Source organism: Staurois parvus, unplaced genomic scaffold, assembly GCF_062004578.1.
Source record: "Staurois parvus isolate SC_StPar_1 unplaced genomic scaffold, SC_StPar_1.0 ptg000783l, whole genome shotgun sequence".
Lineage (NCBI taxonomy): Eukaryota > Metazoa > Chordata > Amphibia > Anura > Ranidae > Staurois > Staurois parvus.
The window spans coordinates 2,760,880-2,775,000 of NW_028318579.1; the positions used below are offsets into that span (position 1 = coordinate 2,760,880).

A 14,121-nucleotide genomic window follows, 5' to 3' on the forward strand; every position below is an offset into this window, starting at 1 on the left:
ATAAAAGGACGGAAAACAGATGTAAATGGACAAGAATGGATGTAAATGGACAAAAATACAGATTTAATCTGTAAAAACTGATGCAAATGGACAAGAATGGATGTAAACAGATGAAAAACAGAGGTAAACTGGTTAAAAACAGATGTAAATGGACAACAATGGATATGAACGGATGTAATTGGACAAAGAGATGAAAACTGATGTAAACGGACAAAAATGGATGTAAACAGATGAAAATGGACTGAAAACGGATGTAAACTGATCCGTTTTTTTTTTGGAACTGATGAAAAAAACGGAACGCCCATGTGAAAGGACCCTTACGAGGAAAGGCTGCATACAATGAATTTAGGGATAAAAAAAAACGGACATCCATGTATGTCTATGGACTAGCGGATGTAAAAGGGAGGGTCATCAGTTTACATTCGTTAACCCCTATATTTCTTCCGTAAAAAAAAAAACCAAACAGATGTAAATGGACAAAAACAGATGTAAACGGACAGAAGATGTATGTAAACGGACAAAAAACAAATGTAAACAGACGGAAACCGGATGTGAACTGATAAAAAACTGATGTGAACAGATCCATTTTTGTCTTGGGAAAAAAACATTACTGAACTGATGAAAAAAACGGAGCACCCATGTGAAAGGACCCTTACAAGGAAATTCTGCACACAATGAACTTGTTTTCCCTGGAAAAGACACGCTTGTGAGGAGATATGGTAGTCATACAAATACCTCAATGGGGATTCTACTAGAAGCAATATTCTGGCTCAGGGAGTACAGGAAGACACGGGGCCATTCGATGAAATTGGAAGAGAGGCAGTTTAGGATCAAACTACTTAGGTTTTTTTTTTTGTTACAAGCCAAGCATGTGGAACTCCCTTCCACAATCAGTGTGTTCGCAGGAAGTATTGATAGTTTCAAGAAACTCTTAGATGGGCATCTTAGTGAACAAAACATACAAGGACATACAATGCACCCAGGAAGAATTTACAGCGCTTAACTTTTGCCACATGGATTCAATTAATTTTTTCCTCAACATTCTACAAACAATCCCCCATACTGACAACGTGAAAGAAGTTCATTTTGAAATCTTTGCAATTTATAAAAAAAAAAAAAAAAACGTAAAAACCCTCATGTACATAAGTATTCACAGCCTTTGCTCAGTACTTGGTTGAAGCCCCTTTAGCACCAATTCCAACCTCAAGTCGTTTTGAGTATGAGGCTACAAGCTTGGCACACCTATTTTTGTCCAATTTCTCCCATTCTTCTTTGCAGTACCTCTCAAGCTCCATCAGGTTGGATGGGGAGCGTCGGTGTGCAGCCATTTTCAGATCTCTCCAGAGATGTTCAATCGGGTTCCAGTCTGTGTTCTGGCTGGGCCACTCCCGGACATTCCCAGAGTTGGCCCGTAGCCACTCCTTTGTTCTGTGGGCTGTGTGCTTAGGATCGTTGTCCTGTTGAAAGATGAAACATCACCCCAGTCTAAGGTCCAGAGCGCTCTGGAACAGGTTTTCATCAAGGATGTCTCTGTACATTGCTTCATTCCTCTTTCCTTTGATCCTGACTAGTCTCCCAGTTCCTGCCGCTGAAAAACATCCCCACAGCATCACTGCTTCACTGTAGGGATGTTATTGGCCAGGGGGTGAGCAGTACCTGGTTTCCTCCAGACATGATGCTTGGCATTCAGGCCAAAGAGTTCAATCTTTGTTTCATCAGACCAGAGAGTTTTGTTTCTCATGGTCTTAGAGTACCTCAGGTGCCTTTTGGCAAACTCCAAGCGGGCTGCCATTTGCCTTTTACTGAGAAGTGGCTTCCGTCTGGCCACTCTACCATACAGGCCTGATTGGTGGAGTGCTGCAGAGATGGTTGTTCTTCTGGAAGGTTCTCTCGCCACAGAAAAATGCTGGAGCTCTTTCAGAGTGACCATCAGGTGCTTGGTTACCTCCCTGGCTAAGGCCCTTCTTCCTCAATTGCTCATTTTGGCCAGTGGCCCGCTCTAGGAAGATTCCTGGTGGTTCCAAACTTCTTCCATTTACAGATGATGGAGGCCACTGTGCTCATTGGGACCTTCTATGCTGCAGAGATTTTTCTGTACCATTCCCCAGATCTGTGCCTTGATACAATCCTGTCTCGGAGGTCTACGGCAAGTCCTTGGACTTCATGGCTTGGTTTGTGCTCTGACATGCACTGTTAACTGTGGGACCTTCTATAGGCAGGTTTATGCCTTTCCTAATCATGTCCAATCAACTGAATTCCCACAGGTGGACTCCAAACAACTGAATTCCCACAGGTAGACTCCAATCAAGTTGTGGAAACATCTCAAGGATGATCAGTGGGAACAGAGCTCAATTTTGAGTGTCATGGCAAAGGCTGGGAATACTAATGTATATGGGGTTTTTTTTTTTTTCTTTTAATAAATTGTAAAGATTTTAAAACTAACTTCTTTCCCGTTGTCATTATGGGGTATTGTTTGTAGAATGTGGAGGAAAAAAATTAATTTAATCCATTTTGGAGTAAGGCTGTAACATAACAAAATGTGGCAAAAGTTAAGCGCTGGGAACAGGGGCGGACTGACCATTTGAAAACTTGGGCACTGCCCGAGGGCCCGGGGTCAGTAGGGGGCCCCAAGAGATGCCCCTGGTACCTTTTTCATAGGCTTTTTTGAGTTTGGGCAAGGACACAGGGGCCCCATGATCCCCTATTGCATGGGGGCCCCATGAGTTGTCAGTCCGCCCCTGGCTGGGAATACTTTCTGGAAGCACTGTAGGACATGAGTTTTTGACATGAGCGCACACACACACAATCACACAGGTTGAACTGGATGGACTATTGTCTTTATTCAACCTTACTAATTATGTAACTATATAATACTTTGTAGTGTGCATGTTCTCCTTGTGCTTTCGTGGGTTTCCTCCGGGTACTCCGGTTTCCTTTCACACTCCAAAGACATGCTGGTAGGTTAATTGGCTCCTGTCTAAATTGTCCTAGTTTCATCCCTGGCCATGCAGGATCTCCTCCATGGTAGGGGTTGAGGAAAGACCTGGCAACCTACCCTGTAAAATAATTGCTAAGAGAATTCATGGAAAAAGTTGCTTGCGAGTGACGGTCCATGCAGTCGCCAAGGGTTGGATACAACTGAATGGATAGATAGATAGATAGATAGATAGATAGATAGATAGATAGATAGATAATACTTTGTAGAAAATTATTTTCCATCTGTATGACAAGCCATTTAGGAATAACAATCTATAGATACCCAACAACTTAAAGAAGTATTAAACCCTAAACCAAAAATTTAATATATTGCACCTTACCAATCATTAGATGTGGTGGCTGCATTAGTTTTCTTTTTTAGGCTTTTTTTCCTTCTGTTTTCACCTGGAGTTTTGGACAGTAACACACCTCCTGTATTAGTGTCCGAATGTATCAGTTACAGGAATTAGACAAACCATTTACCACTGACAGGGGTGCTTAACCACTTGCCTTCCAGAGGATTTCCCTCCTTCCTGACCAGGCCATTTTTTACGATACGACTTTGCGTTACTTTCACTGACAATTGCACGGTCATGCATTGCTTCACCCAATTTATGTCCTTTTTTTCCCACGAATAGAGCTTTCTTTCGGTAATATTTGATCACCTGTGCGGTTTTTATTTTTTGCGCTATAAATAAAAAAAACTTGGGGCAGAGTTATAAATGGCTTTATATGTTATTGTTAATGTTTTTGAATTGTATCTCTTGGGCAATGGGAAGCCAGTGGAGGGATTGGCAGAGAGGGGTGGCATATTTACATACAGTTCTCCTCCCCGTCAGAGATACTCGGCGATCATCGGTTTCCAGCAAGTAATCATCGGTCAGGACCCGGTGATTGACAGCCATGGCCGCAAATGGCGGTGTGGGTAGGGCACGCGCACGGCGTGCATGTGCTGCATACCCGGAACTGCAAAACCTTGTGTATATAGGTGATGTTGTGCTCCCGTGCCACCCTGTAGCAGTATTTCTGCCATAGGGTGGTGCGGAACTGGTTAATAATAATAAAAAAAAAAATTATATATATATATATATATATATATATATATATAGTATATATATCTTGTGGATATTGTTTAAAATCTTACTTTTCAAAAGGGGTGGACTCATTTATGCTGGACATTATATATATATATACACAGGTGTACCTCGATTTACGAACGCCTCGGTTAACGTAATTTTTGGTTTTACGAATGAAAATCCATTGAAAATAATGCCTCGGTTTACAAATTTTTTTTGCAATACGAACAGATTAATTGGTTTTCAATGCATTTACAAATTTTTCTTTTAATCATGTCCCTCTACAGTATTTATGCCTTTAAAGTGCACTTTATAAAGTGTGTTGAACAGATAATATTGGGCAAAAAAAAAAAAATTAAAGTGAGTTTCCTCTTAATGTAGTAGTAGGCCAGGATGGCTTCTCATGAAGGAGATGGAGGAACATCCATTTCTCGATCTCCTCTGTGAGTAGTGAATCCAGAAATTATAAAGATTTGATCACGTCTGGTTTCAGAGCTGTATCAGTCAGGGAAGCAGCTAATCAAGCATGCTCTGTGCTTGTTTAGCTGCTTTGGAGGACAGGGGAGATATTGGGGTCTAATCAGGGGTGGACTGACAACTCATGGGGCCCCCCGGGCAATAGGGGATCATGGGGCCCCTGTGTCCTTGCCCATGCCTATGAAAAAGGTACCAGGGGCATCTCATGGGGCCCCCTACTGACCCCGGGCCCTCGGGCAGTGCCCAAGTTTCCGAATGGTCAGTCTGCCTCTTGGTCTAGTAGACCCATGAGGTCTCCATTAGGAGTACTGCCACCTGCCCGAATCTATCACATAGGGGCTTGTTTGTAAAAGGCCGAAGAAACAAACTAAGAAAAAAAAAACGTCTTTGTCTCGTGTCCCTAATATGTTCTATATATGAATATTTTTGTTCTCTTATTTTACAGGCTGTAAGAATGTCAATTACGACTTGATCTTCCTCTTGGACACGTCTTCAAGTGTGGGCAAAGAGGACTTTGAGAAGGTCCGTCAGTGGGTCTCTAACCTGGTGGACACTTTTGAGATTGAACCGGACAAGACTCGGGTTGGAGTAGTACGGTACAGTGGTAAACCCTACACAGAATTCGACCTGGGGAGATTCCAGACTCGCGAGGATGTGAAAGAGGCTGCTAGGAATATTAAATATTACGGAGGAAACACAAACACTGGAGATGCTTTGAGATACATCACAACGTACAGCTTCTCTGAGGAGGCAGGTGGGCGACCCAGAGAGCGGTCCATTAAAAAAGTGGCCATTTTGCTAACGGACGGCAGAAGCCAAGACCTGGTGCTAGAACCTGCCGCAGCAGCGCATAAGGCTGGAATTAGGATCTTTGCTGTAGGTGTTGGGGAAGCGCTCAAGGAAGAACTGGTGGAGATCGCTTCGGAGCCCAAATCGGCCCATGTCTTTCATGTCTCTGATTATAATGCCATTGATAAAATCAGAGGGATATTGAGGAGAAGACTGTGTGAAAGTAAGTGCCCACCATATTGCCAAGTATTTGTTAAGTTTTGTTTGTGTCAAGTTTTGTCAAGTATTTAAGTTATCCAATCCCTGATGGAATGTCTTCTTTCTACTGTACCCCATCCCCAAGAGATTTAAAGGAGAAGTATGATTGTTTTTTTTCTGTTTAATTACACTTACTTAGGTGGATGCAGCATCGATCCAAAGCTGCATCTGTCCCTCATTGCTTCTAAGGGGGAGAACTGAACGATCAGCCACTGCTGATTGCTCAGTTCTCCCTGCCGCTCTGAGCAGAGAGCGGTGACTGTCTGACACTCCTGTCTGCTCTGCCCCTCCCCAGCGCTCACTGGGGCGCTGGGCTGTGGAGGGGATGGGAACAGCTGACTCAGGCTCTCAGTGCTAGCTGAGAGGCGAGCTAGGTGCCGGTCCAGACTCCTGGGTGGATCCCGCCTAAATGGTCGGGATCTTACCCTACTCTGGACCGCCTCTGTGATGTCAGCCAGCAGCGGCCTTTAGCCAGCTGTTGGCTGAAAACGGGTCACAGGAGTGCAGAATGAACTGTACTTCTGTGATCCATAGGAGTAGTACAGCCAAATGTGTGGCTGAGAACCTTTCCTTGACTATTGGCCCAGCACTGTGATGAACCTGGCCTTACCCATTGGCTAGTGATGTCATCTATCACAGTGTTGGGCCAATTGTGGAGGCTAGTCCAGGTTCTCAACTACTCTACATGGCAAAGCACTGTGGGATTTAATTCTCATGTGGAGGGGTTCTCAGTAGGGGAGATGTGACATTGACTTGATATGGCATTCCATTGACCCCAGTGCCTGATATGGCATTCCATTGACCCCAGTGTCTGATATGTCATTCCATTGACCCCAGTGTTGGATATGTCATTCCATTGACCCCAGTGCCAGATATGGCATTCCATTGACCCCAGTGCCTGATATGGCATTCCATTGACCCCAGTGCCTGATATGTCATTCCATTGACCCCAGTGACTTGATATTGCATTCCATTGACCCCAGTGCCTGATATGTCATTCCATTGACCCCAGTGCCAGATATGGCATTCCATTGACCCCAGTGACTTGATATTGCATTCCATTGACCCCAGTGCCTGATATGTCATTCCATTGACCCCAGTGCCAGATATGGCATTCCATTGACCCCAGTGCCTGATATGACATTCCATTGACCCCAGTGCCTGATATGTCATTCCATTAACCCCAGTGACTTGATATGGCATTCCATTGACCCCAGTGCCTGAAATGTCATTCCATTGACCCCAGTGTCTGATATGTCATTCCATTGACCCCAGTGACCTGATATGTCATTCCATTGACCCAGTGCCAGATATGGCATTCCATTTACCCCAGTGCCTGATATGACATTCCATTGACCCCAGTGATTTGATATGGCATTGCATTGACCCCAGTGCCTGATAAGACATTCCATTGACCCCAGTGATTTGATATAGCATTGCATTGACCCCAGTGCCTGATATGGCATTCCATTGACTATAATGACTTAATACGGCATTCCATTAACCCCAGAGACCTGATATGGCATTCCATTGACCCCAGTGACTTGATATAGCATTCCATTGACCCCAATGACTTAATATGGCATTCCATTAACCCCAATGACTTGATATGGCATTCCATTGACCCCAGAGACCTGATATGGCGTCCATTGACCCCATTGACCTGCCTATTTCCCTCTCCCTTTCACACATTTGAATATTATTATTATTTTTTTTTAAGCAAACAGAGATTTTGTGCTTGCCTAGGCTCAATGACTTCTCTGCCTCCCCCCAAAAAATATTGTATATGCACAGATGTTGACTTCTAGGCAGCACTCTAAAGCTTTTCTGTGCACACTTGGGTTTCCCATGCCCACAGAATGATAGAGCTGATATGCAAGTTTTAAAGCTCAGTGTGTGTCCCTTGCTGGGGTCCTGACTCCTGTTCAGCGAGTGTCCCCATAGAAACCTGCTTCCTATGAGGGTGGGCCTGATCTTGAGCCACGCTGCCTGCGTCCATAGACATAGGCAGCAGAGCTCAGCCCCCCCTTATCACAGGATTTGATTTACAGCAGCAGGAGCCAATGGCTCTCACTGCTGCCACTTTGTCCTGTAAAGAGAAAGAGCGGAGAGAGCAACTGGTTTCGGGCATGGCCCTGGATTGAGTTTGGGCTCAGGTAAGTATGGGGGGGGGGATTCTGGTCACAGAAGGTTTTTTACCTTAATGCAGAGAATGCATTAAAGTAAAAAAAATACACCTTTAGAACCACTTTAAAGCCTAACTCCATCATTCCTTCACTTTAAAGAGTTTGTTTGGGCCAAGCTGGCCCAAATGAGTTATTTCTTTTCGTAACACATGCGTGCGCTGTAAGCATTGTATACATTTTATGTAGTGTCAGCGACAACCAGTATTTTCTGGCAGCGGTACGGGGATTTCTTGTCTTGGTCCCGAAACATAACCGAGTTGGGCTGGGTTCTGCTCAGCCATTCACAGGAAAGTATGGACATTATGAATGAATACAAGGCTTCCTCTGATTGGATGAGGTGGAGATCGTGATATCATTTGTCAACCTCTCCACCTCAGCCAATCAGAGGCTTCCTGTGAATGGATGAACAGCGCCAGGAACAAAATGGAACTCCTTGTACCGTTGCCGGAACACAGTGCTGTATACTGTATGTAGCTGTTGCTGCCTACAGTTTATACAGTGCTGACAGCAGGCGCATGTATTGGCGAAGGAAAAAGTTCCTTTTGGCCAGCTTGGCCCAAACAAACTATTTCAAGTGCATGAAGGTAAAATTCTGTGCATGAAGGTAAAATGCCATCTGCATGCAGCTCCCCCCCTAATACTTACTTGAGCTCAATCCAGCGATGTGCACAAGAGCGCCTGCTCTCCCGGGTCTCTGCCTCCTCATTGGCTGATAGACAGCAGTGGGAGCCATTGGCTTCCTCTGTTGTCAGTCACAGCCACTGAGGAGGAAGCGGGTGGTGTAGCCAAGCCCTGTTCTGTGTGCCTTATGGACACTCAGAGTGGGGCTCGGGAGTGAGCATGCACTAGTGCCCCCAGGGCAGTCGGTAAGTATGACATATTTGTTATTTATTTTTTTTTTTTTATAATTCTACCATTAGCTCTGGTTCACACTGATGCGGTGCAGCATATCGCATGTGATTCGCAGAGAAGCCGCACCGCATTCCTGTGCAATCACATGCAAATTAATCTTGGTGCGATTTGAGCCATACACTTTGTATGGCTCAAATCGCACTCCATCCACACAAAAAAGGTGCAGGGCCCTTTTTTTTGGCCCGTACTAGAATCGGATCGCATGGGTATTCACACCTAGGGGCGGACTGACCATTTGGGAATTCACTGCCCGAGGGCCCGGGGTCAGTATGGGGTCCCATGAGATGCCCCTGATACCTTTCATAGGCTTTTTTGGGTGTGGTTTGAGTGTGGGCAAGGACACAGGGGCTCCTTGATCCCCTATTGCCCAGGGGCCCCATGAGTTGTCAGTCTGCCCCTGTTCACACCCATGCGATCCTATTCTGCACTTCGTACCGCGTTTTGCAGACGATTTTGGGGTGTCATTAACATACACACCCGCAGCGGTTCGCATGAACGGGGTGCGACTGTTGCAAAATTCCGCACTGCGACAGTACAAACCCAGGATCCAGGTCCTTGGTGACAACTCTCAGGGGACAGCAGAAGAAAAGTTACAAAGTTGCTTCATTTGCATAGATATAGAAGATGATCCAATGAGAATTAATAAATGTTTTATTTATAGAATCCAATGCAACCAACACGCCTTAACACTTTCCTTCCCAGACAATCCATCACATTTCACAGGTGGCACTGGCCTGGTTTATGTTAATGGTTTCCATAAAGCCGGATTTTAGTCCTTGTCTGTCTGCTCTCTGCCCTCGTCAATGTGTTGGGGGTGGCGCTGACAATGTCGGGTCAGGGGGGTCAATCAATTATCTGTGTGAATGTGGACAGCCCTACAATCTACTGAAACACACCCGGCCACAAATTCAATTAGAGGGTCAGCTCCTGGGGACCTCCACCCCCATCAAAGGGCAAGAACACCAGACAAAAAGAAGAATCCATTACCAGCCGAAAATCACTGAAAACCTGAAATACAAATGAAGCATTTTCTACAATAATACTGGAAGTGTGACCGCCGGGTTCCATGTTACCTCGAATGTCTCCTATCATCCGGTTTATTCTCTGAAATTGGATTTTGTGGGAACAAACTGTGATCATATGTGTCCTGAGAGAGGATGCCAGGATATTTATGTTTCCTAAAGTGACAATCTTCTGGAAGGATGTTTGTTAACAGTCGGTAAACGTTGTGACAGAACCATGTGAAATAATTAGACGATCATTTCTAATTACTGAGACAGGGTAGTTGGATCAAAGTGTGAATTAGACAGGTTATCAGGACGCAGTAAAAGATTATCTATCTATCTATCTATCTATCTATCTATCTATCTATCTATCTATCTATCTATCCCTCCATCCATATATATCCATCCCTCCATCCATATCTATCTATCTATCTATCTATCTATCTATCTATCTATCTATCTATCCATCCATCCCTCCATCCATATCTATCCATCCATCCCTCCATCCATATCTATCCATCCATCCCTCCATCCATATCTATCCATCCATCCCTCCATCCATATCTATCCAACCATCCCTCCATCCATATCTATCTATCTATCTATCTATCTATCTATCTATCTATCTATCATCTATCTATCTATCTATCTATCTATCTATCTATCTATCTATCTATCCATCCATCCATCCCTCCATCCATATCTATCTATCTATCTATCTATCTATCTATCTATCTATCTATCTATCTATCTCATATCTATCTATCTATCTATCTATCTATCTATCTATCTATCTATCTATCTCATATCTATCTATCTATCTATCTATCTATCTATCTATCTATCTATCTCATATCTATCTATCCCTCCATCCATATCTATCTATCTATCTATCTCATATCTATCTATCTATCTATCTATCTATCTATCTATCTATCTATCTATCTATCTATCTATCCCTCCATCCATATCTATCTATCTATCTATCTATCTATCTATCTATCTATCTATCTATCTATCTATCTATCTCATATCTATCTATCTATCCCTCCATCCATATCTATCTATCTATCTATCTATCTATCTATCTATCTATCTATCTATCTATCTATCTATCTATCCCTCCATCCATATCTATCTATCTATCTATCTATCTATCTATCTATCTATCTATCTATCTATCTATCCCTCCATCCATATCTATCTATCTATCTATCTATCTATCTATCTATCTATCTCATATCTATCTATCTATCTATCTATCTATCTATCTATCTATCTATCTATCTATCTATCTATCTATCCCTCCATGCATATCTATCTATCTATCTATCTATCTATCTATCTATCTATCTATCTATCTATCTATCTGTCTGTCTATCTATCTATCTATCTATCTATCTATCTATCTATCTATCTATCTATCTATCTATCCCTCCATGTCTATCTATCTATCTATCTATCTATCTATCTATCTATCTATCTATCTATCTATCTATCTATCTATCTATCCCTCCATGTCTATCTATCTATCTATCCCTCCATGTCTATCTATCTATCTATCTATCCCTCCATGTCTATCTATCTATCTATCCGTCCGTCCGTCCGTCCGTCCGTCCGTCTGTCTGTCCATATATATCCATCCCTTCATCCATCCCTCCATCCATATCTATCCATCCATCCATCCCTCCATCCATATCTATTTATCCATCCCTCCATCCATATCTATCCATCCATCCATCCCTCCATCCATATCTATCTATCTATCCATCCATCCATCCCTCCATCCATATCTATCTATCTATCCATCCATCCATCCCTCCATCCATATCTATCTATCCATCAATCCATCCACCCCTCCATGCATATCTATCTATCCCTCCATCTCTGTCTGTCTGTCTGTCTGTCTGTCTGTCTGTCTGTCTGTCCATATATATCCATCCCTTCATCCATCCCTCCATCCATATCTATCCATCCATCCATCCCTCCATCCATATCTATTTATCCATCCCTCCATCCATATCTATCCATATCTATCTATCCATCAATCCATCCACCCCTCCATCCATATCTATCTATCTATTTATCTATCTATCTATCCCTCCATCCATATCTATCTATCTATCTATCCCTCCATCCATATCTATCTATCCCTCCATCCATCCCTCCATCCATATCTATATATCCCTCCATCCATATCTATCTATCTATCTATCTATCTATCTATCTATCTATCCCTCCATCCATCTCTCCATCCATATCTATCTATCCCTCCATCCATCCATATCTATCTATCCATTCCTCCATCCGTCCGTCCCTCTATTCATCTAAATCTATCTATCTATCTATCTATCTATCTATCTATCTATCTATCCCTCCATCCATATATATCCATCCCTCCATCCATATCTATCTATCCCTCCATCCATCCCTCCATCCATATCTATCTATCTATCTATCTATCTATCTATCTATCTATCTATATCTATCCATCCATCCCTCCATCCATATCTATCTATCCATCCCTCCATCCATATCTATCCATCCATCCCTCCATCCATATCTATCCAACCATCCCTCCATCCATATCTATCTATCCATCCCTCCATCCATATCTATCTATCTATCTATCTATCTATCTATCTATCTGTCCATATCTATCCATCCATATCTATCTATCCATCCCTCCATCCATATATATCTATCTATCTATCTATCTATCTAACTACAGTCATGGCCGAAATTGTTGGCACCCTTGATATTTTTCCTGAAAATCAAGTATTTCACACAAAAAAGGTATTGCATTAACACATGTTTTGCTATACACATGTTTATTCCCTTTGTATGTATTGGAACAAATATAAAACAGAGGCAGAAAAGCAAATATGACATAATGTCACACAAAACCCCAAAAATGGGCTGGACAAAAGTATTGGCACCCTTAACTTAATATTTGGTTGCACACCCTTTGGAAAACATAACTGAAATCAGTCGCTTCCTATAACCATCAATAAGCTTCTGACACCTCTCACCCGGAATTTTGGACCACTCTTCCTTTGCAAACAGCTCCAGGTCTCTCTTATTGGAAGGACACCTTTTCCCAACAGCAATTTTAAGATCTCTCCACAGGTGTTCAATGGGATTTAGATCTGGGCTCATTGCTGGCCACTTCAGAACTCTCCAGCGCTTCTTTGCCATCCATTTCTGAGTGCTTTTTGACGTATGTTTGGGGTCATTGTCCTGCTGGAAGACCCAGGATCTTGGACGCAAACCCAGCTTTCTGACACTGGGCCCTACAGTGCGACCCAAAATCCTTTGGTAATCCTCAGATTTCATGATGCCTTGCACACAGTCAAGGCACCCAGTGCCAGAGGCAGCAAAACAACCCCAAAACATCATTGAACCTCCACCATATTTTACCGTAGGTACTGTGTTTTGTTCTTTGTAGGCCTCATTCCGTTTTCGGTAAACAGTAGAATGATGTGCTTTACCGAAAAGCTCTATCTTGGTCTCATCTGTCCACAAGACGTTTTCCCAGAAGGCTTTTGGCTTACTCAAGTACATTTTGGCAAACTGTAGTCTTGCTTTTTTATGTCTCTGTGTCAGCAGTGGGGTCCTCCTGGGTCTCCTGCCATAGCGTTTCATTTCATTTAAATGTCGACGGATAGTTCGCGCTGACACTGATGCTCCCTGAGCCTGCAGGACAGCTTGAATGTCTTTGGAACATGTTTGGGGCTGCTTATCCACCATCCGGACTATTCTGCGTTGCAATCTTTCATCAATTTTCCTCATCCGTCCACGACCAGGGAGATTAGCTACAGTGCCATGGGTTGCAAACTTCTTGATAATGTTGCGCACTGTGGACAAAGGCAAATCTAGTTCTCTGGAGATGGACTTGTAACCTTGAGATTGTTGATATTTTGCCACAATTTTGGTTCTCAGGTCCTCAGACAGTTCTCGTCTCCTCTTTCTGTTGTCCATGCTTAGTGTGGCACAGACAGACACACAATGCAAAGGTTAAGTGAACGTCTCTCCTTTTTATCTGCTTTCAGGTGTGATTTCTATATTGCCCACACCTGTTACTTGCCCCAGGTGAGTTTACAGGAGCATCACATGCTTGTAACATTCTTATTTATCCGCAGTTGTGAAAGGGTGCCAATACTTTTGTCCAGCCCATTTTTGGAGGTTTGTGTGACATTATGTCGAATTTGCTTTCTTTCCTCCCTTTTTTTGTTTTGTCCCAATACACACAAAGGGAATAAACATGTGTATAGCAAAACATGTGTTAATGCAATACGTTTCGTGAGAAATACATGATTTCCTGGAGAAATATCAAGGGTGCCAACAATTTCGGCCATGACTGTATCTATCCCTCCATCCATCTATATACAGTGGGGATCGAAAGTTTGGGCACCCCAGCTAAAATTTTGTATTAATGTGCAT

General features: G+C 43.0%; 1 protein-coding gene across 1 annotated transcript in view; it reads left to right on the top strand.

Annotated features, from left to right (window-relative positions):
• COL22A1 (collagen type XXII alpha 1 chain) overlaps positions 1 to 14,121 on the top strand; it is a 665,084-nt gene that overhangs the window by 103,488 nt on the left and 547,475 nt on the right. The window contains exon 3 of the mRNA XM_089654647.1: positions 4,975 to 5,541. Within this exon, the coding sequence (XP_089510773.1) occupies positions 4,975 to 5,541 (567 nt within the window). The remainder of the gene's footprint in view (positions 1 to 4,974; positions 5,542 to 14,121) is intronic.